Source organism: Microcebus murinus, chromosome 2 (genome assembly GCF_040939455.1).
Source record: "Microcebus murinus isolate Inina chromosome 2, M.murinus_Inina_mat1.0, whole genome shotgun sequence".
Lineage (NCBI taxonomy): Eukaryota > Metazoa > Chordata > Mammalia > Primates > Cheirogaleidae > Microcebus > Microcebus murinus.
The window spans coordinates 76,546,922-76,574,612 of NC_134105.1; the positions used below are offsets into that span (position 1 = coordinate 76,546,922).

Sequence of the window (27,691 nt, forward strand, 5' to 3'; positions counted from 1 at the left end):
TGATGGATATACCTCTTATACCTCTATTTTCTTCTTTTCTTCCTCCCTAGGTAATTAAAGTAATGCTAGTTGTCTCATCTCTCAGTTCCTTTTAAAACCTTAAGTACTTTTATTTCTGGTTCTGTTGCACCTCTTGATACTCTCTAAAGTGAAGGTGTTAGTGCCCTTATTCTTCCTGCTCCTCTAACTCCCACTTTGCTTCTCAGTTTCTGTCATTTGTGCTTGTACTTTTTAAATTGCTGAGATTTCAAAATAACTACTTTGTATTCTGTAATCATATTCTGTTTTCCTTTGTGGCCAATCGATCTTATACATAGAAAATCAATAAAGTATATATCATGATTATGTTAAAATAGTTTACTGCAGGGCCAGCATTATATTTTCTGTCTAGTTTTTTTCTGACATTTCTAATTGTCTGCCTTTTTTTTCTTGTATTGTTTGCCTTTATCACATATTGGAGTTGTTCCATATTCTCAAGGATAGTATCACATCTCTGTAACCGTCTTTTCCCAGATACCTGCTCTTGAAGCTCGCTGTTCTGCTGCTGCAGTCTGAACAGATTGCTCTCTGGGCTGCTTCCTGGTGTCCTGGGGCTCCCTGTCATCCCTCTCCTGGGTTGGAGTCACTGTTTCCTGGATCCCATGTCCTTAACTTTCTTGGTTTTACTCCTTTTGCTGCAGCATATCCTCAAATAATATCCTAAGAAAAGGTGTGAAGAAGGTAACTTCTCTGAGTCTTTTGCAAGTTCTGAAAATGTTTTTATTCTCAGACTATCTGGATGAAGTTTTCCTGTAACAATTAGAGGCTAATGTTAACACTTTTTGAGGGGTGATTTGTTCACATAGTATCTTTCCTACTAAAATAGCAGCTCATTAGTAGTCCATCCAGACCTTCCCAGTTGTGGTGGTCTGTCTTACCCATTCCTTGTCATCATTCAGGCCTGACCTTTAGGCCTGTGCAGTGACTCCTGTATCAGTAACCAGAGGTGAAGGATTGTACCTAGGCAGGAAGGGAAATAGGCTCTCTTAGGTCTGGTTTCTATTTTATCTTCTTTACAATTATAGTAAGAACAATTACCTGGTTCAGTGTCACTGAATTTTTTTTCCTTTTTTGAGTGCCTTTTACATTTCAGTATTTTTCCCGATTGTCATCACATTTTTTTCTCATGTAAGTCCTGCTATAAAGATGGTATCATGTCTATTTTACAAATGGAGAAAAACCGAAATTCAGGTCAGCTTTGCCCATGGTTGCCAGCAGAGCTGGGATTCTAATCTTGGCCTCCACACCACCATCCAAAACTTAATGATCATTAACTGTCCCCACCATCCAAAACTTAATTGCTTAATTATCATAATAATTGCCCAAATATAATAAGTTCTTAAAAGATTCATGCTAGTCAGCCAGTAAATATTTATGGAAATTCTATCATTAGCATTGGAATATAGTGGTGGTATCAAATGCATTCTTAGATACTCCATCTATCAGTTAGTTTCTCCCCCCCCCCAACTGCCAAGTATGTCCAATATCAGTTAGTTTTAACTTTCTCATTTTATTGTTTTATCAAACGATGATGATGTGGTAATGGCATCCATACAGTTCTAACAGCAGCCCTGTTAAAAAGTATTAACTTTGTTTTATTAAGTTCTTGGAAGGGGGTCAGAGAAGTTCAGTAATAGCTACAAGGTCACCCTTGTTTGTAGTAAGGGCTAGGTTAGAACCTTGGTATCTTTCTTGGAGACCACATCTGATTGCTCCTTAGCTTTGCTAGCGTGCTCACTAATCTGCTTCTGGATGTTTTTCTTCTATTATGTAGGCCCCAAATTCCCCTATATCTTCTGCTTGCTTACACACTTTTACTTGTCTTGCTTCACTCATCTAAATGTATCAAAGATTAGAGATTAAACTTTGAGACTTTTTTTTTTTCCTCATAATAAGTTTGATAACCTCTAATGTGGTTTCACTGATCTCTTTACAAAGTTAAAATCTGGATATTTTTCTCCTTTTAGAATGGAACACTAATATTCTGATGCCACTCTTACCTGCTCAGAAATAGGTCTGAAGGATTCTTTTGGAAATTTCTGACTTTAGAAGTGACATCTTAATGCTGGTGAGCATGCAAGGTTCACCTCAGGAGACATGGGCCAGGCACTGTGCTAGGTCATATGGATATAATAGTGACTGAGGCACAGGAACAGAGATATTTGTCAGGGGCTATGTACTCTGACAAGGGGAGAGATCTGTAGAGGCACTTGACTGGGATTTGGGGGTCAGGAAAAACATTTCTGGAGGAATGTAGCAGGTCTGCCTTGAGAATGGTGGGGGTGTTTCTTCTAAACCTTCACTGACCACAGTTTCGGGGAAGTGGGGGCTAGCTCCTTCAGGTGTACAGATTGCCAGTCATCTCTAGGCCAGGACAGCAGCTCTCTCACTTTAATATTCTTTAGAATCACCTGGGGGGCCTGTTAAAACACAGATTTCTGGTCCCAACCTGCAGGGTTTCGGATTCATTTTGTCTAGGACAGGCCAAAGAATATACCTGTCTAGCAAGTTTCCAGGTGATGCTGATGCTGCTGGTCAGGGGACAACATGGGCCAGACATAACAGAACTGACCCTTCTGTTTGGGAAGAGAAATTAGCAGAAAGACGAAGATGTTAGCCACCCCCCCTCCCCTGCCTTTTTTTAAATTCAACAGAAAGTATCCTCAAAGCAAGGAGAATTTGCACTTTGGCCAAAGTTGATTAGCTGAAAACAACATATCAAATTTACTGTTTTTATTAGTCCCTCTTTTAATATTTAAAAAATAATCATAAAGTCAGGTTTAATCTGATACTAATTTGGTACTTTGGTTAATGTTAATAGTTATTTTTAATTCTATACCAATATGAAAGTAGTTGGATGAAGTAATCTTTTAAACTCTCAAAAAATGTCTTAGATATAGCATAGTTCATGGATATATATATTTATTTTTTTTGCTCAAGAAACCAAAATCTACATGGATATATTTTTAAAGTTAATATGAACTAGAGAGAAATTTTTAGAATTGTCTTTTAAAGTTTAAGCCTATTGCTACTATATTATTTCAATATTTTACATGACTTTGGGGCATCTGCTTTAAAATATTTTAAAAATGGAATGTCAGATTTTGTTAAAATTAGGGCCTAGTGCAGTGGCTCACACCGGTAATCCTAACACTTTGGGAGGCCAAGGTGGGAGGATTACTTGAGGTCAGGAGGTAGAGATCAGCTTGAGCAAGAGTAAGACCCCATCTCTACAAAAAGTAGAAAAATTAGCCTGGTATAATGGCATGTACCTGTAGTCCTAGCCACTCAGGAGGTTGGGACAGGAGAATCACTTGAGCCCAAGAGTTTGAGGTTGCTGTGAGCTATGATAACACCACTGTACTCTAGCCTGGGCAACAGAGCAAGACTCTGTCTCAAAAGAAAAAAAAAAAAAAATTTAAAAGAATAAAAATAGAAACAGATTTCAGTATTGGATTGCATCTTTGGAAAAACTATTTGAAGGCTACAGTAAGTAATTTAGCAAGGATTTGGGCTGGCCTTAGGAACATATGAATTCATAATAATTTGCTTCAGTCTGTTCTGTCAGATTCTCTAAACATTGAGCATTATTAAGTAGAATATTGTAGAAGAAAAAGAAGAAAATTGTTAGGAAAAATAGATTGGAAGAAGAACTGCCTTAAACTGAGGGAAGAAGGGCAATGTTTTAAATGAGAGGATTTATCTCTTAGAAACAAGAGTGCACATTTATTATATACAGGGATCCATTATAGTGAAGGATCATACTAATAAAAATACTTCAAAATGTTTATAACTGGTTCAAGTAAGAATCTCATTAAAATAACTTTATCCTTCCATTTTTTGTCCCTACAGGAGTCACATTCTAGTTGTATACTATTTTCAAAGTTCTCCCTTACCCTAATTCACTGCAGAATTTAACTGTGGAGAGAAAGAAAAACAGAACATTATAGCTTTCTTATTTTATTTGGATTATCTACAATTGAACACAATTACTTGTTCTTCCAAACTCTTCTTTTTGGGGGCAGGGTATCACACTCTTGCTAAGGCTGGTCTTGAACTCCTGAGCTCAAGCAATCCTCCTGCCTCCATCTCTCAGAGGGTTAGGATTACAGGCGTGAGCCACCATGCCCGGCTGTCCTAACTCTTCTTAACTCAAATATTCCAGCCAATTTTTTGGAAGAAAACTCACCTTAACTTTGAACAAGTCACCAATTTTTTTTAATTAAAAAAGCACACAAAATATCCAGAGACTTGAAATGTAAATGGCAGTTTCTTTCCTATTATCTTTAAAGTACTGTATGCTGGATAAGTTAGGTCAGACATTTGTTCTTTTCTCATCCTTCCTGTTTCTTAGTTGCAAATGTGATCTCCATTATGTATTAAAATGAATTTACAGATGGGAGTGGTCTGCCCACAGCTGTCCTGGTTTTACCAGGTTACCACTGAAAATCCTGCATCCTGGGGAGCCTCCTCCTGTAATGCAAAAATCATGGCAACTGTGATTTGTGGTTCATGGCTGGATGCAGTGGCTCACAGCTATAATCCTAGTACTCTGGGAGGCCTAGGTGGTAGGATTACTTGAGCCCAGGAGTCTGAGGTTGCTATGAGCTAGGCTGACACGATGGTACTCTAGCCTTGGTGACAGAGCAAGACTCTGTCTCAAAAAAAAGGCAACCAGGGCCAGAAGCAGTGGCTCATGCCTGTAATCCCAGCATTCTGTGAGGCCAAGGAGGAAGGATTGCTTAGGGTCAGGAGTTCAAAACCAGCCTGAGCAAGAGCAAGACCCCCATCTCTACTAAAAAAAAAAAATAGAAATTAATTGGCTAACTGAAAATATATGGACAAAATTAGCCAGGCATGGTGGCTTGTGCCTGTAGTTCCATCTACTCGGGAGGCTGAGGCAGAAGGATTGCTTGAGCCCAGGAGTTTGAGGTTGCTATGAGCTAGGCTGATGCCACGGCACTCTAGCTCGGGCAACAGAGTGAGACTCTGTCTCAAAAACAAAAAAAAGATTTGCGGTTCACAGTAATGGCTCATCTGTTGTTGCACAGTGTTGCGTGACAGCGATTGACGCAATTCAGGTGTGTTGTAATTGTGAGCAGTTTCAACCTATCTTTGACTTTGCCTCTTAGATTAACTGTTGTGATTTGTACTGAGATAGTGTCTGGGTAATCTACAGCATTGTGAATACTGTGACTGTATTTTTCTAAGGATTTAGATAATGAAAAGGAGAATAGTTACGATACCAACACCAAAATTCCCTAGACATCACTGATAAAGGAGGTTATCTTTATTATATATGGAAATCCATACAACATATTATATATATTAGTATATCATAACATGTTCTTATAGACAGAAAGAAAGATACATCAAATTAAATTAGGGAGATTGATAGCCAAAAGAGAACATAGGGCATCACATGCAGGAAAGAATTTGGGATTGAGCACTGTTATGGGTCGAATTGTGTCCCTTCCAAAATTTATACGAGGTTGAAGTCCTAACTCCCAGAATGCGATCGTCATCATACATTCCAATATCACTAAGGACAATGAATTTGAAATTATAAAAAGCTTAAGATTAGCCTTGCTAAAGCCAATTTTTGTAATCCAGCTCTGGATTTTAAATTCCTAAATAATTTTTTTTTTTTTTTTGAGACAGAGTCTCGCTTGTTGCCCAGGCTAGAGTGAGTGCCGTGGCATCAGCCTAGCTCACAGCAACCTCAAACTCCTGGGCTCAAGCAATCCTGCTGCCTCAGCCTCCCGAGTAGCTGGGACTACAGGCATGCGCCACCATGCCCGGCTAATTTTATATATATATACATTAGTTAGCCAATTAATTTCTTTCTATTTATAGTAGAGACGGGGTCTTGCTCTTGCTCAGGCTGGTTTCGAACTCCTGACCTCGAGCAATCCGCCCGCCTCAGCCTCCCAGAGTGCTAGGATTACAGGCGTGAGCCACCGCGCCCAGCTCCTAAATAATTTTTTATGGATAAATACTAAACATCTTCAAATAAAAAGTTCATGTATTTTTTTTTAAATGTTTCATAGTGTTTTCATTTAGAAGACAGCATGGAATAACCAGTAGATAAATAGTTTATGAAATTTCATGTATCGGGGGTGAGGAAGAATATTTTCTTTGGCATGTAGTCCTAATTCTGATTTAATTGGAAGTGCTGGTGTGATTCCATTTACTTAGTTGCAAATTTTGAAGTATATTAAATATAATTCTTAGAATGTATACTTTTCTCCCCAATGTTTATTAAGTCTGCTATTCTTTTCATATTATTAGTGGAATGTAATAGGTATTATGTTTAAATTTAGAAAGGTCCCAAAGGTGCTCACAGGCTTATATATTTAGGATAAGTACACTTTTGAGATTTTTAAGGTGTTTGTACTTATTATGATAATGGATATAAAAGTGAGTTCCTATTAGGTGTTTAATTGTTATAAAATTCCTCAGCTTCTGAAATTCACACTACTTTGTGATCATTCTTTCTACAGTAATTGAGAATGCCGTTATTAATGGTTATTTACAGAGTTCATTTATTCAACATAAGACAATTGCTTAAAACCTATTTTCATAATTGAACATTATATATACACAAGGAACATAAGTGTATAATATACTATCTTTTAAAAATGTAGAATTCTAAGGACATTTCTAAATTTTCATAAAAAAGAAAATTAGTTTAGCAATGAAAGGTAGAAAATTTTTTGGTCTGATTTGATATTGATTGTTGTATTATGCTGAGAAGCTGTTGACTATTTCTTCAGTATTTGGGAATTTTGATAAGAATGTTATCCCTGACATTGTGTTCTATGTTTACCATCTAGAGAGATGGAGTGCTGGCATTCGTTGCGAATTTTCGCCTGCTTGCAGAGCTTTCCAGCCCTTGTGTGAATCAGCGGTAGGTTACTGATGTCATTATTAATATTTTATTTGTATTTTTTATTTTTTATGTCAAAATATTGCAGGGGTACAAATGTTTGCTCGTTCAAGCCTTTTGCCCATTTTTTAAACTGGAGTTTTGTTCTTGTTAAGTTATAGTAGTTCTTTCTGTATTCTAAATATTAATGCTTTATCAGATATATTAATATGGTTTGCAAATATTTTCTTTCATTCTATAGGTTACCTTTTCACTCTGTTGATGATTATTTTCTTTGATGTGCAGAAGTTCTTAAAGTTGATGTTGTTCCATTTGTCTATTTTTGTTTTTGTTGCCTGTGCTTTTGGTATCATAACCAAAAAATCGTTGCTAAGTCCAGTGTCCTTGTTTTCTTTTGAGATGGTTCTTGCTCTGTTGCCCAGGCTAGAGTGCAGTGGCATCATCATAGCTCACTGCAACCTCGAACTCCTGGGCTCAAGCAATTCTCCTGCCTCAGCCTCCCAAGTGGCTGGGACTACAGGTGTGTGCCACAACACCTGGATAATTTTTCTATTTTTTATATTTCCACCAACAGTGCACAAGGGTTCCAGTTGCTCTGCATTCTTGCCAAAACTTGTTATTTTATGTTTTTTGACAGTAGCCATCCCAATGGGTTTGAGGTGATTATCTCATATGGTTTTTGATTTGCATTTTTCTGTGATTCATGATGTTGAGCATCTTCTCATATGCTTGTTGGCTATTTATATATCTTTGAAAAATTGCCTGTTTTTTTTCTTGGCAAGGGTGGGGGTGAGAAGGGGATGGTGTTTCTGCCCCCAAATAGGAGAGATTGCAGATCTGCTGCTTAACCTTTTCTTTCCCGAGTTACTTATGGACTGTCTTATTTTGTTTGCCAGTGTTCCATGTATTATAATCTTATTTCTTCAAGAAGAAAATCAGTTCCTTGAGCTTGAGGCCATTTAAATATGTTTAAGAAATATTTCTTCTGCAATCCTCAAAGACTCTGATAATGTGAAAGCACAGAGGAAACAATGTGTTCTTTGAAGTCAAAAGACCTGGATTCAAATCCAAGCTTTCCCACTTACCATTGTGTATAAGTAGAAGATTATTTGACTTCTTGGAGCCTCAGTTTTCGTGCTGTAAGATAGGTATGATGATAATTACAGGCTTCACAGGTTTTTTTGTGTGAGGATTAGATGGGACTATGTGTGTAGAGCACATGGCACAGTACTTGCCATTCACTGTGTATTCTGTAAGTGCTAAATCTAGCATGTATTCCTTGTGCCAGAAACTACTAAACACTTGAAGTGCGTGGTTTATATCTGCTTCCTCTACTTTGTCATATCCTTTTTGCTGTTTAGCCCATTATAATTAGGCTTCTTGCTCTGCCATTTGGCCGGGACTGTTTCATTAAAGGCATCAATGGCTTCCAGTTGCAAAAACCAGTGAACTCTCCTTGACGCCTGTGGTGTTGTCTCTCTCTCTGGACTTTATTCTGTTGACCACACCCTCCTGGCCACACCCGTGAAAGGAAAGGCAACACTCCCTTTCGTTTCACGACACTGCATTCACTTGTTATCCCTGTATTTCTCTAATCATTCCTTTTTAGTCTTTTTGGGTAAGAAATAGTTTCTTAAATGCTGGTGTTCCACTGGGCTCTCTTCTGGGCCCAGGATCTTCTGTATGCTTCTCTGAGTGAGTTCTTCCTCTCAAGGCCTAAACTATTACCTATTTGCTCATCTTGGTGTAATGGACTATGGGCGAGTTTTGGAATCAGATAAACTCAAGTTGCAATTCAACTTTGCCACTTCCTTACTATGGCCTTGGACAAGTCACTTAATATCCCTGTACCACAGTTGTTTTCTACATAAAAAGAGCATATTTAGTATTACCTTTTCTTTGCATTCTAGTCAAGTGTTTTCTCCTCTTAGGTGGCATATCAAGTTCAACATGTCTAAACAACCAGTGGGTTTCCTTTGTGTGCTCTCGTTCAGCTCGTGGTCCAGCTGTCCACTGTTACCCTGCTGGACACGTGGGAAGCATCTTTGACAGTTTTCCCTCAGTTATACTTGCTTCACCATTGTGTCCTACCACATCACCTCCTAAATACCCCTCACCTTTGCCACCTCTTCTCCTTCTCTACTGTCCGTGCCCTAGTTCCTCACCTCCTGCCTGGCCTGCCTTACCTGCTTCCAGCTTTGTACTGTTCAGCAGAGTAGTCACAAGCCACATATGACTATTTAGATTTAAATAATTTAAAATTAAATAAAAATTCAGTTCCTCAGTCTGACTTTTGGCACTTCCAGTGCCTCGTGGCTCTGCATGTCTAGTGGCCACTGTGTTGAGCAGCACACTGTAGGACAGGTGTGTTTCATTACTGTACAAAGTTCTCTGGGGCAGTGCTGCTCTAGGCCAGGTTGGCAAAGTATGACTCATGGGCCAGCCCCGCTGCCTGTTTTGTAAATGATGTTCTGTCGGAGCATAGCCATGTTCGCGTGTCTGCTTTCACTCTGCAGCGGCAGAGTGGAGTAGCAGTTGTGGCAGAGAATGTGCGGCCTCCAAAGCCTACTGCTTTAATGTCCACTCTCTGGCTCTTTGTGGAAAAAGTTTTCTGGTCCCTGCTCCAGACCATCTCCCTGCCTCCAGTTCTGTTCCCCTTTCATCTCTCTTCTATAGTTTTATCTTCCACAATGAGGAGAATATGCAGCTCCTCTGGTTGGAACCTTGCAGTGGCTCCTGCTGTCGATGTGATAAAATGTGAGCTCTTTAATGCGACACAGAAAGCTCTACAAGTGGAGCTTACTGCCTTCTGCCACATTTCCTTAAACTCTCATCTCGTACCAGCTGGTCCGTTTGCTGGCGAGGCTTCCCATCGTCTTACTCTTTATTCAAGACTCAACCCAGGGATCAGTTCCATCATTAAAATCTATCTCTTTCCAGGATGGGCTGGGTGCCCTTTACCTGTGCTTCCATAATAGCAACATGTGTTTATAGTAGGACACTTAATATATTTTATTGTAAAGTTCCCTTTTTTCTGTTTCCTGTTTATCTTTACATTTCATTAGGTCAAGGGCCAAATTTTGTTAGACTTCGCATGGTCCAGATCCACATGTTATCTGGCACATAGTAGCCATCTCATTGCTTTTTGAATGAGTGACTTCCACGAGATAATGAGTTAAGCTTTAGCAAATTCTGTCTCTTGAATATGATTCTGATTATGAGATTTTGAAGCAGGAAAAACTGACTTTGGCACAGGAACCTCTGTTTTTGTTTGAAATTCTTTTCAAGAAATCATAAAATTAGAGATAGTTTATTCTTTAATTTTATAGTGAAAAGTTACGCTATCCCTTTACCTAAAAACTTTGAATCCTTTGTAAGACAAGAAGATGAGAACTGGGGTTAGAATATGAGGAAGAAATGATTGCATCAGGCAGCAAGGAGATTGTAACAAAATTGAGCACAGCTACTTAAGCACTGTCAGAGTTTCGCATAGTTTTGTTGTTTCCTTTATGGTTTGTAGTATTTTTATGTTCCCTCTCTTTTAGAGCTTTGCATGATTTAAGAAGGCAACATGGTACGTATGTGGTGGGATATAAAGTGAAAGAGGACTGAAATAATGTTTAGGCACCTGGCTTCAAGTAAATTTCTGCTGCTGAGGAATACCCACATGCTAGATTTCTTTAGTGAAAAATAATTTAATGGTGGTAACTTCTTTCTTGCCTAAATGTCCTTAACTGTTATGAGGACATATTTTATGAATTTGTATTAAAATGGCATACCTTATAAAAACTCCACACCTGTGATCCTTAGTATGTTCATTCAGTATTTATTGAATACCTCTTTAGCACCTAAATGTCCCAGAGCCTGCTTTCAGGGAGCTTCATATGTAGCGTCTGGCTTCATTTCTGTGTTTGAGAAAATAATACTAAAAAATATAAAATAATGAGGTAGTAAAACATGACATGTGAAAAAGGACCCCTCCCCCCCAAAAAAAGTGCTAGTATTAATGGTGTAAACAATGGTTCTCAAACTTGTTGGTTTCATAAGTTATTGAGGACCTGAATGATTTTTTTCCTGTGGGTTGTACCTATTGATACTTGCCATATTGGAAATAAAAATGGAGATGTTTAAAATATTTATTAATTCATTTAATGCTAGCAATATTGCATGTTAACAGTTTTTTTGTGTGTGTACATGAGAAATACATTGCGAAAAACAGAAAAAAATCATTGGGAATAGTGTCACTGCTTTACATTTTTGCAGTTTCTTTACTGTCTAGAATGATTGAGTTCAGCTGGATTCTCAAGTCTGCTTCTGTTTCAGACTGTGGTGATATGTTGTTTTGGTTGAAGCATATCAGAAATATCCAGCCTCCCCAAGTTAATAATATAGTAGGAAAAGGGAGGAGTATTTTAGTAGCCTTTTCAAATAATTGTGGATGTTCTTCTTTAATGTATCACTGAAGGATACCAAGAGGTAGTTTCTTAAAGGGTAGTTAAATGTGGACTCACACCATAATAACGAACTTTTTGTACTCTACTGCATTCAAATCCATTTGTCTCTGTTGGGCTTTGAATCTTTTATCCATGCATAATCTTGATTCATCATGTCTTTGTCATTTGTAAAATGTTGATTCACTGAGTTATGTAGGTCTTCAAAATGTTAACACATTTATTAGATGACATTAAAAAAACACACATTAGTTAACATCATCAGAGCTCTTGTTAGAAAAGTCTTTAAGTTTTGGAAGGCTGTCAAGCTCACAGTGGCAGATACAATTTCCCAAAATTCTGCCTTTCATTTGAAAGTTCACATTTTGTTATCAGCAACAAATACATTAGTTGTTTTCCTTGATATGATAAGCCCACTTTCTTCATTTTTGAAACAATACCTGCCAAATGCCCAAGCAACCACAGTTTGTTATTTAAGTAAAAATGGTATTCCATGGAAAAACCAAGTAGTTTAGCTTACAGTTCAAACCATCACCCAAGGTTTTTCCTCAAGACAACCATCATACTTTGTAGCAGAAGTGCTTTTTGTGCATTTGCCATTTTATCATACACAATATTAAAAAGCCGGTTACTCAAAGGTCATAATTTAATAAAATCAATAATTCTTTGGCTTCACCAAAGGTATTTCTAAATGAATCTGTGTTTTTCCTTTTTCTGATTTTATCTGTAACTACAAGTCTGTGGCAGTGAAGACTGCAATGGCTATTACCATTCTTGGTAATGCAATGGCATATCATTTCTTGCCATTGCTTTAATTTGTGCTAAGACACCAATGGTTTTATCCAATAGTGCTTTGCACCACGAGTACAGAAATCAGCACAGCGAAAAAGGCAAATAACATTTTAGCATTATTATAAAAATAGTTTTACCTTATAGATAGACCTCGTGAAAAGGCCTCAGGGGTCCATGGACCACATTTTAAGATCTATTGTTGATTAGTATTTGTCATGCAAGGCTTCACAGAAAAAGCAGGACACACTCTTATTAAGTTTTAGGACTTTTTAAAGAAGTAGATGGGGAAGGAAAGCCCTCCACTCAGGAAGAAAAGAATAAACATGGGTTTTTGAAGAGTGGAATAAACATGCTGTGGGAAAGAGAAAGTGCACAGACTTGTAGGATCAGAGAGTGTGTTTTAGGAGGAGGACGGGCAGACATAGAGGGTGCTGAGTGCCTGGGAGCACTGACTGGCCGTGACCCCCAGTGGACAGTGAGACTATGTTATTGTGGAGAAAGACATTCTGAAAAGAGCACTGAATGGTTATAATTTTTGGTATCTGTAGGATAGATTGTAACACTGGAGACCAACATTTAGGTTAGGAGGCTATCATCCAGGTCTTAGTTGTGTGAATGAATGGTATAATTTCATTAGTTCAGAAAGTAAATAAGAGTCCACGTTAGGCTGTGGGAGTAGAGAGATGAAAGAAATAGAGATTTTGAAGGAAGAAAAATGAAATAGGCAATGGATAAAAAATTAGGGGTAGAAAATAGGAACAAATTTAAGATAAATTCTATATTGGACCCAGAGAAGTGGGCCCACCAAAAGTGACAGGGAATTGGGAAGATGAGGAGGGAAGGTGGTAAGTGGAGATGTTGGATTGTTGAACAAGAGGACACACAGCATCTGAGTGGAAATTCACTAAGAGCTAGAGTGAGGGATGTTGGAATGATCAGAAAAGAGGTGATATTTTAAGCCACAAGAAAAGATGAAATGTAACAGATAAAGTTGAATGTCTAGAATCAGGAAGTAAGAGAAAAAAAAGAGTAGATATAATGAAGGATTAATTTAAAAGTAGTAGGGGATCCAACATAATATAAGGGTGGAGAACAACTTTTCTAAAATTCAGTTCCTGAACTCCTAACTTTTTAGGGTTAGTATTTCTTAAATACAAATGTTTACATGCCTGAGAGAATAACATTTGCGAACCAGGGTATAAGTAGGGTCCCCTCCTGGCCCAGTCCCTGTGTAGAGTCCGAGAAATGGTACAGCATCCAAATCCTTATTGGAGTTTTTCCAAAGATACCAACAAAGATCCAGTTTGTTACTCACAACAGCGCTTCTTAAAATTCTCTTCATTTCTCTTGAACACACAATATCTCCTGGACCTCGCAGCTTTCCCAAGGCTCTTTCAAACTTCTGACTGTCAACTCCCGACTCCTCTGAAACTCACCAAGCCAGTGCCACATGGGAATTGATTCTTTGCCCCCATCCTCTTTTCTCCCTCTTTTTTTCTTTCTTTCTCTATTTGCAAATAGCCCTCCCTCCTCTAATTCAAATGGGAATTAGACCAGATAGTTCCTATTTTTACACTATTTGTAGTGAGTACCAAACTTCTACACAATCAACTCCCAGGAAATTTAATAGAAAAAGTTCAAGTTCCTGTAGACAGGCAGGGAGAAGAAGTGCTTAAATGACCAAATACAGAATTTTCTCTGTGGAGTTGGGGGAGGATGATAAATACATACAATTTGCTATATTCTCTTTGATACCTGTCTTACTAGTAGCTTGTGGATGGTGGGTAAGAGAAAGTATTCTCCCTCTCTCCTTCCACATGCATGCTTGCCCTCTTCCCACCCGCCCCCATGCCCTTGCCTTTTAGATTCAGTACATATCTTCATAGGCAGTTATTAGCCTTTATTTGTCAGAATGAAAGAATATTCTAATTAGGTAAGAAGAGGTGGATTCTAACAAAATAAGTGGCTGTCCTGTTATGGGAGAGGAAGGTAAAGAAGACAGTTAAGAAAATATTTTACCTTGAATTAATATATGGGTATTTCTTTTGAAAGAAACTGGCTTAAAGACCAAGCTCTGGTCAGATGGAAAAATTGGCAGAAATTAAACACAAGGATTCCATAGTAAAGCCAAAGGATAAGTTCTTTAAGTTTGGGTTTGTAGGTAATTACATTTCCAAACAACCAAAAATTTGGAAAGTGTATGATGTGCCTGGAGAACAGGAACAATCTGGGCTTAAATATAGTGGAGGACTTGTGGCATTGAAGGGAAAAGCCTAGAAAGGTAGAGTTAGGGGGATCAATTGGGTTACTGTAGTCATTTAAATAAGATGCTGAGGACCAAAAATTATTAATATGTGGCAGCAGTGGGAATGGGAAGAGTCAGGGGAGGAATATAAAGAATTCTAAGAGATAAAACAGACAGGGCTTGGTAATAGACTGTAGGAATAGTCCAGGCTTCTGATTTAGATGATTGAATCAAATCAATCAATTTAGATTGATTGATTTGATCAATTAGATTGATTGATTGATCAATCAATTTAGATTGATTTAGTGGTGAACTCATTGATTAAGATTGGGAGGATCGGATGAGAAACAAGTAGTTAGTTTTCTGTGGCAATGGGAAAGGGGAGTTTGGGAAAGCATTAGGGTATTGGTCTTAAGCATGTTGAGTTTTAGACATATTTGAGAATTTGTGGTTTGTTGGGTAAAGATGCCTGGCAAGAAATTAGAAATAAGGAACCTCAACCAGAACTTAAGAGAACACTTGAAACCAGAAGATTTGTGTCGTCTATATACACAGGGTTGTTCAGCCCCTGAGAATGGGTGAAATGGCCTTGGTAGAGCATTTGGAAAGAAGTGGTCCCTAGGAAGCACAAAGGGACAGGCAGAGGAAGTGAAGACTGATTCTTAACACAGAGTTAAGGAATCAAAAGGAAATATTATCAGTATTGTAGCAGTCCAGGAAAGAGAGAGGGAGTATGGTGGTTGGCAGTGTCATAAGCTATACAGAAGTCAACGGGATGAAGGCTAAGATGAACCTACTGTCTTGGTTATGAGGAAGCCACTGGTGACCAATTTCTTTTGCAGAGAGATCCATATTGTACTGGATTTTGAAAAGTAGTAAGAATGTCTATGAATATGTTGTTGACTCCTCTTTCAAAAAGTTTGTCAAGGAAGGACAGCAGAGAACAAGAGATTTTTGGATTAGGGAGAACGGAGCATGTTAGTTAAGAGAGAATAGAGAATCAGTTTATAGATGGGGAACTTGGTGGAGCATGGGAAAGGGGATAATTTATTGAATAAAGTCTCAGAAGGTAGGTATTCTTTTGAGTACAAAGATAAAGGGTCCTGAAAAGAAGTTTTGAGATCTTTGGGTCAGAATGGAAGGAATTAGTTTTTGATGGACTATAATATAGTTGACCCTTGAACAACATGGATTTGTACCGCACATATCTGCTTGTACATGGATTTTTTTTCCCCCAATAAAAGTCACACCAAATGTGCCTGCCTCTCCTGGCTCCCCTTCCACATCTCCACCTCTGCCACCCCTGAGACAGCAAGACCAACCCCTCCTCATTCTCCTGCTCCTTCTCAGTCAACATGAAGACAATGAAGATGAAGATTCACTTCCACTTAATGGATAATAAATATATTTTAAGATTTTCTTAATATTTTTGTAAGCTTGCTTTATTGTAAGGGTGTATACAATACAGATACAATATGTGTTAATTAACTGTGTTATTAGTAAGGCTTCCAGTCAACAGTAGGCTATTTGTAGTTAAATTTTGGGAAAGTCAGAAGTTATGTGCAGATTTTTTACTATGAGGGGAAGGGAATCAGCACCTCTGACCCCTGTAATGTTCAAGAGTCAACTGTATCTCAGTAATAGAAGAGGCTAGTTCCTCTGGTGGGATTGAGATGCAGAAGTGAATGAGGAGGGGGAGTGACCTGAGTGAGAAGACAGTTTTGGAAGCAGTTGTATAGAGAACATGGAGTTAAAGAAATGTCAAGCAAGTTTGAAAATTCAGCTGATGTCTATATCTATTAAAAATATATCTGTGCCATTTATCTTAATATATGAAGATCAGGGTAATATTTAACTCATAAGGGAGTTCTTACACGTGTCATAACAGCTTCATAGTACAAAGGTACTATCATTATACTCATTTGTAAAGATAAAACTGAGACAGGTCCGTGCAGAGAGAGAGAGAGAAAGAGAGATAAGATCACCAGCTGCTAAGCAGCAGAACCAGGCTTTGAACTCAGGCAGTCTGACTACATAGCACTGTACGTGCTCTTCTGGAATACTATACTGCCTAAGGAAAGCTGGCCCGGTGGAACAGTGGAGATAGGCAGGGTGGGTGGGACAGGTGATGTGGCAAGAGAACTGGAGGTGCAGATAGGTGTTGCAATGTGTGTTCTCTGTGTTCAGATGAAATAGCAAAGGAAGTCAAAGTGTGGAGGCTGATAGAAAGGGCTTTGAGGGTTTGGAGGTCAAACAGGTAGTTTAGGTGGAATTAGGTGAAATGAAATATGGAAGGCTTATGATTGAAGAGGAATGGGTTATTTGAGATATAGCATTCTTGAGGAATCTCAAGGCCACCCTGTAGTCAAAGAAATGAATGGCTGAAGGAAAAGGGAGGTCTTTGGAGAAGAGAAAGCTGGAGGATAGGAGATCTGGACCAAAGGTGTGGATGTTACTGCTTCAGTGATGTTTTTCCTGTTTGCAATATTATTTTTATAAATTTGACTGTTGCCGGTTAAATAATTTCTCTTTTAATTGTCTTGAATAATTTAGCCCTTCTCTTTTCATCCTACATGTACTTAAAAATTGTAATATTAATACATCTCTTATTCTATAAATTATTCCTATTTGATATTTTAATCTCTCAATAAGATACTTTGAGGCTTTTTCGCTGTTAATTTTTAGTTTCTTAGCTTGAGGAATTTTAGCTTAATCATGACTAATGCAGTCAAAATGGATATTAAGATACATGGAAATGTTTTACTGCCTTTACAATTTAAACTCTAAAACAATGGTGTAAAATTAGGCGAGGTAGTTTTTTTAAGAAGGAAAAAAGTAGAATAGAGCAAATGTTCACTGAACTTTAAAAAAAAAGGTTTTTATTTTAGAATAGTTTTATATTTGCATAAAAGCTGCAAGGATGATACAGAGGGTTCCCATGTACCCCACATCCAGTTTCCCCTATTGTTAGCATCTTACATTAGTATGATACAGTTGGTATAATTTACAAACTGATATTGATATATTATTACTAAGTAAAGTCCATACTTAGATTTCCCATCGCTTCTCAGTCTTTTGACTAAGAATTTCCTTAGTTGTTGCCCAGTGTCCCTTTTCTGTCCCAGGACCCCATCTAGGATACCCTGTCACATTTAGTTGTCATGTCTGCTCAGGCTTCTGTTGGTTGTGACAGTTTCTTAGATGTTCCTTGTCTTTGTTTGACCTTGATGGTAATGAGGAATACTGGTCCGGTGTTTTGTAGAAATATCCCTCAATTTGGGTTTCTCTGTTTTTCTCCTGATTGCACTGGGATCATGGAGTTGAGGGAGGAGGACCACAGAGGTAAAGTGTCAATGTGATTACATTAGGGCTGCATGCGGTAAGCATGACATCACTGTTGATGTTAGCCTTGTTCACCTGGCTGTGGTAGTGTTTGTCAGGTTTCTCCATTGTAAAGCTATTCTTTTTGCCCCGCCATTCCTACCATTACTCTACTCTTGGGAAGGACGGCACTGTGTGTGTTAGTCTGCTAGGGCTGACATAAAAAATGCCACAGACTAAGTGGCTTAAACAACAGAAATTTGTTTTCTCCCAATTCTGGAGACTAGAAGTCCAAGAACAAGGTGCCAATAGGGTTGGTTTCTGGTGAGGCCTCTCTCCTTCTCTTGCGAAAGGTGCCTTCTCTCTGTGTTCTCACATGGGCCTTTTCTTTGTGCACACAAAAGGAGAGGGGGAGAGGGAGAGCTTTGGTGTCTCTTCCTCTTCTTAATAGGACATTGATTTTATTGAATTGGAGTCCACCCTTATGACCTCATTTAACCTTAATTACCTCCATGAAGGACCTATTTCCAAATACAGTAAGTCACATTGGGGGCTTAGGGACTCAACATAAGGATTTAGAGGGACACAGTTCAGTCCATAATGATATACACAGCCCACATTTGAGGAGGAGGGAGTTATGCTTTACTTCTTTTAAGTGCAATATCTACATAAATTATTTGCAGTTATTCTGAACAGATTTATTTGTTTTCTCTTTATTTATTCATTTGTTTATATCAGTAGGGACTACTGATATTTAATTTATTATACTTTGGGATATAATACTATATATACTATAATATTATATACTATAATACTATATAATACTATATTGTTATAGTATAACAATACTATATTATTTATTTTGTTGCTCAAATTGTTAATTTTTGAACTTGAGAGGTCTTTTAGTTGGCTTCTGTGTTCCTTTGACATAAAAGACATTTTATTTTTTGAGTACTTCCTTCCTTTCTAGCGGGAATATGTCATACATTTGTAATACAGTTAGATTCTTTTGTCACAGTTGGCATCCCCTAACCTCTTAATTGAGTTTTCAAAATTTTGTGCATGTCAGGTTTACTCTTTGTACAGTTCTATAGGTTTTGACAAGTACGTAATATCACGTATCTATCACTACAGTTTCATGCAAAATAGTTTCACTACCCTAAAATATGCCCTGTGTTTTACCTGTTCAGCCCTCTTCCTGAACCCCTGACAACCACTAGTCTGTTTTCTGTCTTGATAATTATGCCTTTTCCAAAACCATCATATAGATGGAATCATACAGTATGTAGCCTTTTCAGCCTGGCTTCTTTCACATGGCACTTAAGATTCCTTCATGCTGTTACATGAATCGGAATAGTATTCCATTATGTGTATATTCACCCATGTTAATCCATTCATCTATTGAAGAACATCTTCTTATTTCTAGTTTTTGACAATTATGAATAAAGCTGGTATAAACGTGTGCAGGTTTTTGGGTGGATATAAATTTTTAAATCAGTTGGAAGAACATCTAGGAGTGTGATTGCTGATGTGTGCTACGAGTATGTTTAGCTTTATGAGTGCTAAACTGTCTTCTAAAGTGGCTGTACCATTTTGCATTCCTACCAACAATAATTGAGTGTTCTTGTTGCTCCACATCCTCAACTGTTAGTGTCAGTTTTTTAGATTTTAGCCATTTTAATAGGGATGTGATAGTATTCTTGTTGTTTGAACTTACATTTCTAATGACAATGTTGAGCATCTTTTCATATGCTTATTTTCCATCTGTATATATTTTCTGATGAGTTGTTTGTTAAACTTTTTTTTCCCAATTGGGTTGTTACTGTTGAGTTTTAAGAATTCTATGTGTATTTTATCATATATGTATATTATGCTTTATCATATATGTATATTGTAAATATTTTCTCCCAGTGTGTGGCTGCCTTTTCAGAGGAGCAAGTTTTTAATTTTAGTGAAGTCCAACTGATAAGTTTTTCTGACATGGATTCTGCTTTTGGTGTTGTATCTAAAATATTATTATAAAACCCAAGATCATACAAATTTTTTTCCATGTTTTCTTCTGGAAGTTTTATAGTTTTGCATTTTACATTTATGTCTATGATCCATTTTGAGTTAATTTTTGTGTGTGGTATAAAGTCTCTCCTAAGTTCATGTTTTTACATATGTATATACAATTTTGCAGTTTGTTGAAAAGACATTCTTTCTCCATTGAATAACTTTTACAAGCCTCTGTCAAAAATTAGTTGCGTAGTAAATTTGTCTGAGTTTACTTCTCAGCTCTCTGTCCTGTTCCACTGATTTGTTTATTCTTTCACCAATGCTATGCTGTCTTGATTACTGTAGCTTTGTAGTAAGTCTTGGGAAATGGGTGGTATGAGCCCTCCAACTTTATCGTTTTGCAGCATCATGTTGGCCATTGTAGGCCCTTTGCCTCTCCATATAAATCTTAGGGGGACATTCACTTAATTTTAAAAACTACAAACTAAAATTAAAATGGTTACTCCTCAGAGATGCAGTATAAATGGGATGTTTCTTTAATTCTTTTTTTTCAGATGGTTCTTTGAAGCCCTGAAATATCCTAAGTTTTCCAAAGCCAATGTCATCAATGGAATACTCATGACGGTGGTGTTCTTCATCGTGCGGATTGTCTCAATACCTCCTTTGTATATCTTCATGTATTCCGTGTATGGAACCGAACCCTACAGAAGGCTTGGGTTGTTAATCCAATGTTCCTGGATCTCTTCCTGTGTTGTTTTGGATGTGATGAATGTCATGTGGATGATCAAAATTTCAAAAGGGTGCATCAAAGTCATCTCTCTCATCAGACAAGAGAAAGCCAGAAATAATCTTCAGAATGGAAAACTTGACTAGCGGTGTGCTATCGATAAGCAAAACTTCATTACTACCCATCATTTTATCTACTGATAGGATGAATTCTTGGCATGTTTTTGTGCTTCTTTATTAATTATAACTGTTATTCAGGGTTTCGGTGTCTTGTTTTGTTTTTTTTTTTTTTTTTTACCTTTAGTAAAGAGAAACTAAAATTTAGTTTTCATTCTAAGATTTCTGCTTTTCTGCATTATTTATAAGCATGGATAAAATCTTAAAGGTTTGAATAAAAATTATACATATAGTAGTGAATCTTTCCAGAAATCTCTTAACTTGCATTGCTATTTTTCTCTGTAGAAAGAGGACTATGATAATTTGGTACACTTGGTTTTATGTCACCAATTTTGCTGGAAGAACGGGAACTGCTTTTAAATCTGTAAATAGCTCCTAACATTTGTTGTCAAGCACTCTTTTCTTACTTTGGCTGCCAACACCTGTGTAGGGTTTAATTCCTAAATTGTTGACATGTTCTTTTTCTTAGACTATTTAAGAGTGATATATTTTTCATTTCTGATATGCAACCGTCATCTACTAACGATGAAATATTTTACCACTTGGGGAGTATTTCATTAGTTAGGCATGGAAAATACTTAATATTTTTCAGATTTCACTTTCTTATTTCTATTTTTAGCATCTTATCAAATTACTTCATTTTTATGTTATAGTAAGGCTTCAGACAGATCTTATAGACTTCCCTAAGAGATGAATTTCTTCTAAAAATGCATATTGATAGATCTGACTATTTAGGGCCTATGGCTAATGGGAAGAATCTTTAAGAAAAAAGCTTTAACACTATTGTCCCTATCTGCTTCCCTGGCATTTTTCTGTGAAAAATTTATTATTTCTATTTGCAAAATCTATGAGTTCAGAACCCAACATCATCAGTACCAAAGTCTTATGCAATATATGTATTTGTGCTCCTAAAATAGGCCTCTTCTTGATGAGATCGAAACTACTACCAAAAAAATCAGTATTCATATTTTACTCACAATTTACACCCATGCTTGCTTAGTCAGCATTTTGACTGCTTTGCATTTCTATCTTTCTTAAATGACAGGAAGAAAATAAGAGAATTTAATTCCAAGTATTCTGATTATCAAAATTATTGATTGTCTGGTTATATGAAGATATATGACTGATTTTGTGTGTGTGTGTGTGTTTGCTTTTACTTTGGTTCTTGCAATCCAAATATAAACTTATATATAAACAAATTATATTTATCTATTTTTGCTTTTATTTATTTTTTCAAGTACTTGACTTTAATGATTGTTCTTACCGAAGGAAAAAAGAAGTTTAATTCAACTGGTGGTGAATACTTGAACTTAATTGAACCCAAGTCAAAAGATCTAACCTATTCAGTTTCTCAGTTTGAAGGAGAATGTTTGACTCACTTTCAGTGTTCATGCTATGTTGATGAAGGAAGGCTAGCTAAATATAATCAAGACCTTTTATTTGATTTGGTTTGATTTGGTTTTCCGGTGCAGATAGAACCCTGATGAGTTTTAAAACATTTAAAGAAGGGAATTGAAATTTCAATAACTAAATGATGAGATTTATTGGCTTACACTAGGCACATTTATTTTTGAAAGAATTAAAGTAATGTAAAGTAGTTATGTGCTTTTAAAAGTTAATATTACATGGATAATTTGTTACTAAATTTATGCTGTCCACATCATAGGCACTTAAATGTATATTGGTTGTCTAGAGGGGATAGGAAAGCAAGTGATTTTATCTTGCTCTTTTGCAAGAAAAGTAGCTTTTTTAAAAAGGAAAACATTTATATTATAAAACTATTTTGGAAATTCATTTGTTTGAAAGAATAAAAACCTTGAAAAGAAATAAACCTTGAAGTAATATTTTTGACTCTGGATATTTCTATAGTTCTGAACACAGATTTTAAACCCACCATCAAAATGAAGATGATATAGAGCTATGATATCAGTAAGTCTCGATGTAGCAGTTTCAGTTTTTATAGTTACTGTTTCATGCTTAAAACTTCATTTTTACTTTCATTAGCATTACCTTTCATTGGTATAGCTGCTACTAAATTAGTATACTTAAAATATTAAAGTTCTGAAGTGAGATTTTTTTATTCCCTTAGCAATGTGAACTTTATGCTAGCTGCATGACAGTTAATTCAACATCAAGATTCAATATCCAAAAGTGGGTTCTATATATTTCCTTATACAACAGACATAAAATGGAAATGCTACTACAAACTGCCATGCTACTTTAAGTCTGACCTTTACAGGAGATATACTTTGCTGTTCTGTGATTGTATCCACCTACCTAAAATACATATAAGGACAGAACATATCATTTATTAAACGATGAATTTTTCATTTATTAAATGACAAACTTTTGCTAGACATTTTAGATATTAAGTATTTTGACTACATGGATTAATGTAAATGATTCTATTAGGCATTCTGGTATTTAACAACTCTATTAAAATATTTATAGAAAATAAAAGCAAATTGGTATAAATTTTTAAGCAATTCTATTTTTGTAGAAAAGATTAGTGACAACCTGTAATTATAAAGATGTTCTTCGAATGTGTAGTATTCTAGAAAATAAAAGTTCTCGTGAAACTTAAAAAGGAATGAAAATCAGCTTATAGCATGCAAGATCATAGATCCTGCATTGAATTTTTATTTGTAAGACTGTAAAAATTAAGAGTTTTAGTTTATAGAATTTGCATTCTTATGTCTAAAATCTTTTAAAGGATTAGTAGCATTTATTTAAAACTCAAAATGGAGTTATCCCTATAGTAAGTTGAAATTAAATTTTCTGTTTGATTTCGTTATTCCATGGACTAACAATACGTTAAGAAAAATAATAAGTTATGTTGTTATCATCCCTATCAGTGACTCTGATATATTATGGATGACCTAGGACTGCCTTAAAGGTCTAATTTAAAAAACTGTCTAGTTTATAGATATTTGAATCAGATACTTTTCTAAATTTTAATAATTTGACTCAAATCAAATTTTTACTAAGTGTTAGTATTTAAATTGTATACTTTCCTTGAGGCACATTGGGCATTTGGAGAACAGTCCTTTACTGGTGTGAAGAGTAAGCTTTGCTGTGGGTTGCACCATGAGTGTCATCTATCATGCATTCAGAAACATTGTTAATGGAGATATGGAGGGGAAAGTATTGTAATGTGCATGTTTCTGTGTCATTTTTAAGTGAAATAAACATTCAAAAATTCAATTAAATACTTGAACAAGTTTCTGTTTCTAAGCCACTCTTAACTCCAAAATGTAAATGTGCATTTGAATTGGCTTAAGTGGTTTAGTCTGTTAGGATGAAATTGAAAAGGCCACAAATTTGTTAACATCAATAATACTTCGTAGAAGTTTCTGTATTTGTATATGTTTTGGATTCCAAAAGAAGGAAACTTGTATAATTTTTATCAGAAGACTGTCACAGTATTTCTTAACAAGTACTGAGCCAGTGTAGCAATGATACCTGTCTCTGGGTGCACACAGCTTACCACCCATAAATACAGCTGGCTGGTGGCAAACACACGAAAGCTACCGAAAGTGAGTTCTGATGCAGAACACTTGGATGTGTGTAGGAACAGCAAAGAGCTAGCAGGACTAGGAGTTAGAGGAGACATTGAGACTGCCTTTCCCCTAATAGCCGTGACAATCCTCCCTAGAAAATCTAGAAATTTTCTTACTGAATTCTTCCAGACCTTCCATCTCTTCATCCTATTACCCCAAAGACTTGGTCAGCACCTCCCTCTCTTATGCCAACACTTTTCTCTGTCAGCTTTCGAAACCTTCTTATATATCCATAAGCTTCCCAGTCTCTTGTGGCAAATTTAAAAGTTTACAAATAGGTTCTCTCATTGAAAAAAAAGCATTGTAGTAAATTTAAGTAGAGCTCAAACTCTAATGGATTAAGAGGCTACAGGAAGCCATTCAGTATTTAATAATACCTGTTTACAACACGAGGCAAAGCTAATAATGTTACAGTTTTATTAAGAGACATCTGTAATCTCTTTCTTAAACTGGTTTAGCAATAAGAGCTCTATAACGTGTTTCAGCTGGGGATTTATTGTAGGCGTGTAAATTACCTAAATGTTATTTTAGGACCCCATGACAGGAGCTGGGAGGAACTGAGGTAATTCTTTGTTATGAGAGAGGGGGTGTTGGCTTGTGGCAGAATTATTTTCAGAGTCATGCTCTTTAATAGGGCAAACTTTGCTATGGTAATGTTTCTTTAAAAACAAGCTTACCAGCAAATGGGACACTTGATGTTTTCCAAAATACAACATCCAAGAACTTAAGCCTTACCCCTTTTCAGGCTGGACTTCACACAGCCTCTGCTTGCTTTGATAATGTCAGACCTTTGTTAGAAGGTATCTGGGATAGCAATGAAGAATTGAAGGCAGCTCCTAAAGACTGGTTTGTTCGCACTGAAAATGTTTACACTTCTTCTGAGCAGCAGACAGTTTTTATATTAGGCCCTGTATTAAAAAACCAAAAACAATGAGAAATATTTCTAAATCTCAAAGATTTATAAGTACAATACCTCTGGCTGAAAACTCGTTAAGCATCCTGTGTATATTTTTTTCTTTCTATCTTTGTGTAATTCTTTCTGTAATTAAGTGTACATTGGAGTTGTTTGCTACTTCTCAGTTAATGAAGCCTAAACATAGAGCAGTAAATAAAATGTGCTATTAATTTTTCTGTTTCTTGCTTGGTTTGTTTCTGGTATGATTATGTCTACTTTTGACTTAAGGAATTTTGTGTGGATAATACTCTAAGTTGTAACTTTAGGAAAAGTTATGAGATTTTTTTGGTAATTTGTAATAACATTCAGACATAGATTTTATTTGAAAAAGCTACTTGAAAATTGCAGCAAATGTCATAGCTATAGTGATATATATACTGTTTTTCTTGAAAATATATAATATTTAATTGTCTTAAAGATTTTTGGAAGTCTTTCAAAATACACTTAACATTTTGAGAACATACCTTCTAATTTATTTCCATAAGGCTGAAGAACTTTTATTTATAAAATGTATGACTAGATAATTTATAAGTCAGTGTTACTAGGAGTCATCAGTAATTAAAACAGCAATTTAGTATTCTTTATTTTGGTTCCTGGTTGAGCTTCATTTTGAAGGATAATAAATGTCTAAGTGTTAAAATTTTCAAGTGTTTGTATACCTTATTTGCCATTTTAAGGTATATGCAAGTTCTAAGCAATAATCTGCATGTTATACAAGGTTGGCATAGTTTGCCATGACAATTTTATTTAATGTTAACTTTAAGAATGATAAAATCAACATTCTATAAATCACCCATCTGTTCCCCTACCCCCATGATAACCTTGGGATTTTCTTGTGCTAGAACACTACTATAATGTGGTGCAAAACTTTGTATTTTGTGGGAAAAATTAATAAAAATCACATTTTGTGCAAAAGTTTGTCTGCCAGGTGTTTAATAGTTGTTAATGAATAGATTGATGATAAAATTACTTTCCTCAAATCATCTTTTCTAGCACCTGAATTCTAAAGGTAAGATTTTCTTCCCCTAGGTGCTTGTCGAACTTGTTTACTTCCTTCCCTTCCCTTCTCCCCGCTGAGGTCTGGTAGCAGACCAGAAGGAGTTGCAAACATTGTAGTCATGATTGTTAATGGAAGGAATGGTGCTATCTAATCAATAGGCCCTTTTAGATTAAAACTTTGGCAGTTATGTTTTTAATCTCCTTACCTTTGTCCCTCAGGCCTCTCGTGGCCTCTAGTGTCTTTTGCCAAATGTCTTGGCTGGATTTCCTACCTTCTACAATTGCCTGTGGTCTGAATCTTGCATCTTGGTCTGAGAATATCCAGTAAATGAGAAAGCAGAACACTAAATGAATCGAATACTGAAAGTGGTTTGGCCTTTGGAGAGTATCATGAGTCACGCTTCAGAACATGCCTAAAATGTTGTGTTAAGACTGGCAAAGGAACAGCTGAATTTCAAAATGAAAATAGCAGTCCCAGCTGTCAGTGGAGACAGGCCGCAGGTGAAATCACAAGAATTCAGAACCGCTGGAAGCAAGTGTAAATGGGGTCTCTCTCCCACACTTCAGGCTGTCTCAAACATGACTCAACCTTCATTCTTCTATTTGCTAGTCTTTTCCAAAGACTGCTTACTGCTTCCTGTCCCCTGTGATGGTCCTTAAGCATGCACAAAGTAAATTTGGTAAACTTGATTTGGTAAATTTGTAACTTATCCCCATGCTAGTTACTGATAATCTGACAGGTATTCCCGTATGTCCCTGCAAATTGGTCTCTTTAAGGACTGCACACACCACCCTGTGCTTGAGTAGCTGTGCCCATTGCCATTTTTGGCATAGTCCTCTGAGATCCTCCCTGCCATTGCCAGATAGGCTCTTCCTCTTTCCATCTACCTTCAGCTAAATTTGATTACCACATCTAGTCTTGTTGTGTTATCAGATCATGAATTATACCAGTAGAAATGACCTGAGCAGACGTTTCAAAAGGGACTTGTACAGAGGAATGAAAGGTAATATGGATGATGGGCTGCATTTCTATCGAGAATAAAGACCAAAGAAAAATGGAAATTTGGACAGAATGACATAAAAGGAAGTAGGAAATGACTTCAGAACAGGAAAGATAAGAAGATGCTGTGTATATATACATTGCATTTTAGGTGACAGGAACTGATCAAGAAAAATGAATAAATATAGTAAAATTCCTTTCCATGGTATCAGGGCATAAGAATTTTTATGACTTTTCTCCAAGCTAGGCGTGGTGGCACATGCTGGTGATCGTAGCAATTCTGGAGACTGAGGCAGGAGGATCACGTGAGCTTAGGAGTTCAAGGCCAGCCTTGGCAACATAGACTGTGTCTCTAAAACACCAAAAGTTTAATGGCTTTTCTCTATTAAAATACAATATGTACATATTCATTATATATGCTTCTCTGTGTAGCTATGTAGGTGTTTTGTAAATAACGTATATACACACATCTATATACATGTGCACATACACTTGTGAGGGACATGATTTGGAATTTCAAAATTATTTATATCTGAGAA

At 36.5% G+C, this 27,691-nt stretch overlaps 1 protein-coding gene across 11 annotated transcripts in view; it reads left to right on the plus strand.

The window, feature by feature from the left end:
• The window catches only part of TLCD4 (TLC domain containing 4), a 94,901-nt gene extending 71,054 nt beyond the window's left edge, over positions 1 to 23,847 (plus strand). For all 11 annotated transcript variants that reach the window (XM_012790995.3, XM_012791002.3, XM_012790993.3 and 8 more), the window contains 2 exons: positions 6,876 to 6,949; positions 20,290 to 23,847. In XM_012790995.3, coding sequence (XP_012646449.2) covers positions 6,876 to 6,949; positions 20,290 to 20,608 — 393 coding nt within the window. In that variant the 3' untranslated portion in view covers positions 20,609 to 23,847. The remainder of the gene's footprint in view (positions 1 to 6,875; positions 6,950 to 20,289) is intronic.
• The last annotated feature ends 3,844 nt before the right edge of the window (positions 23,848 to 27,691 follow it).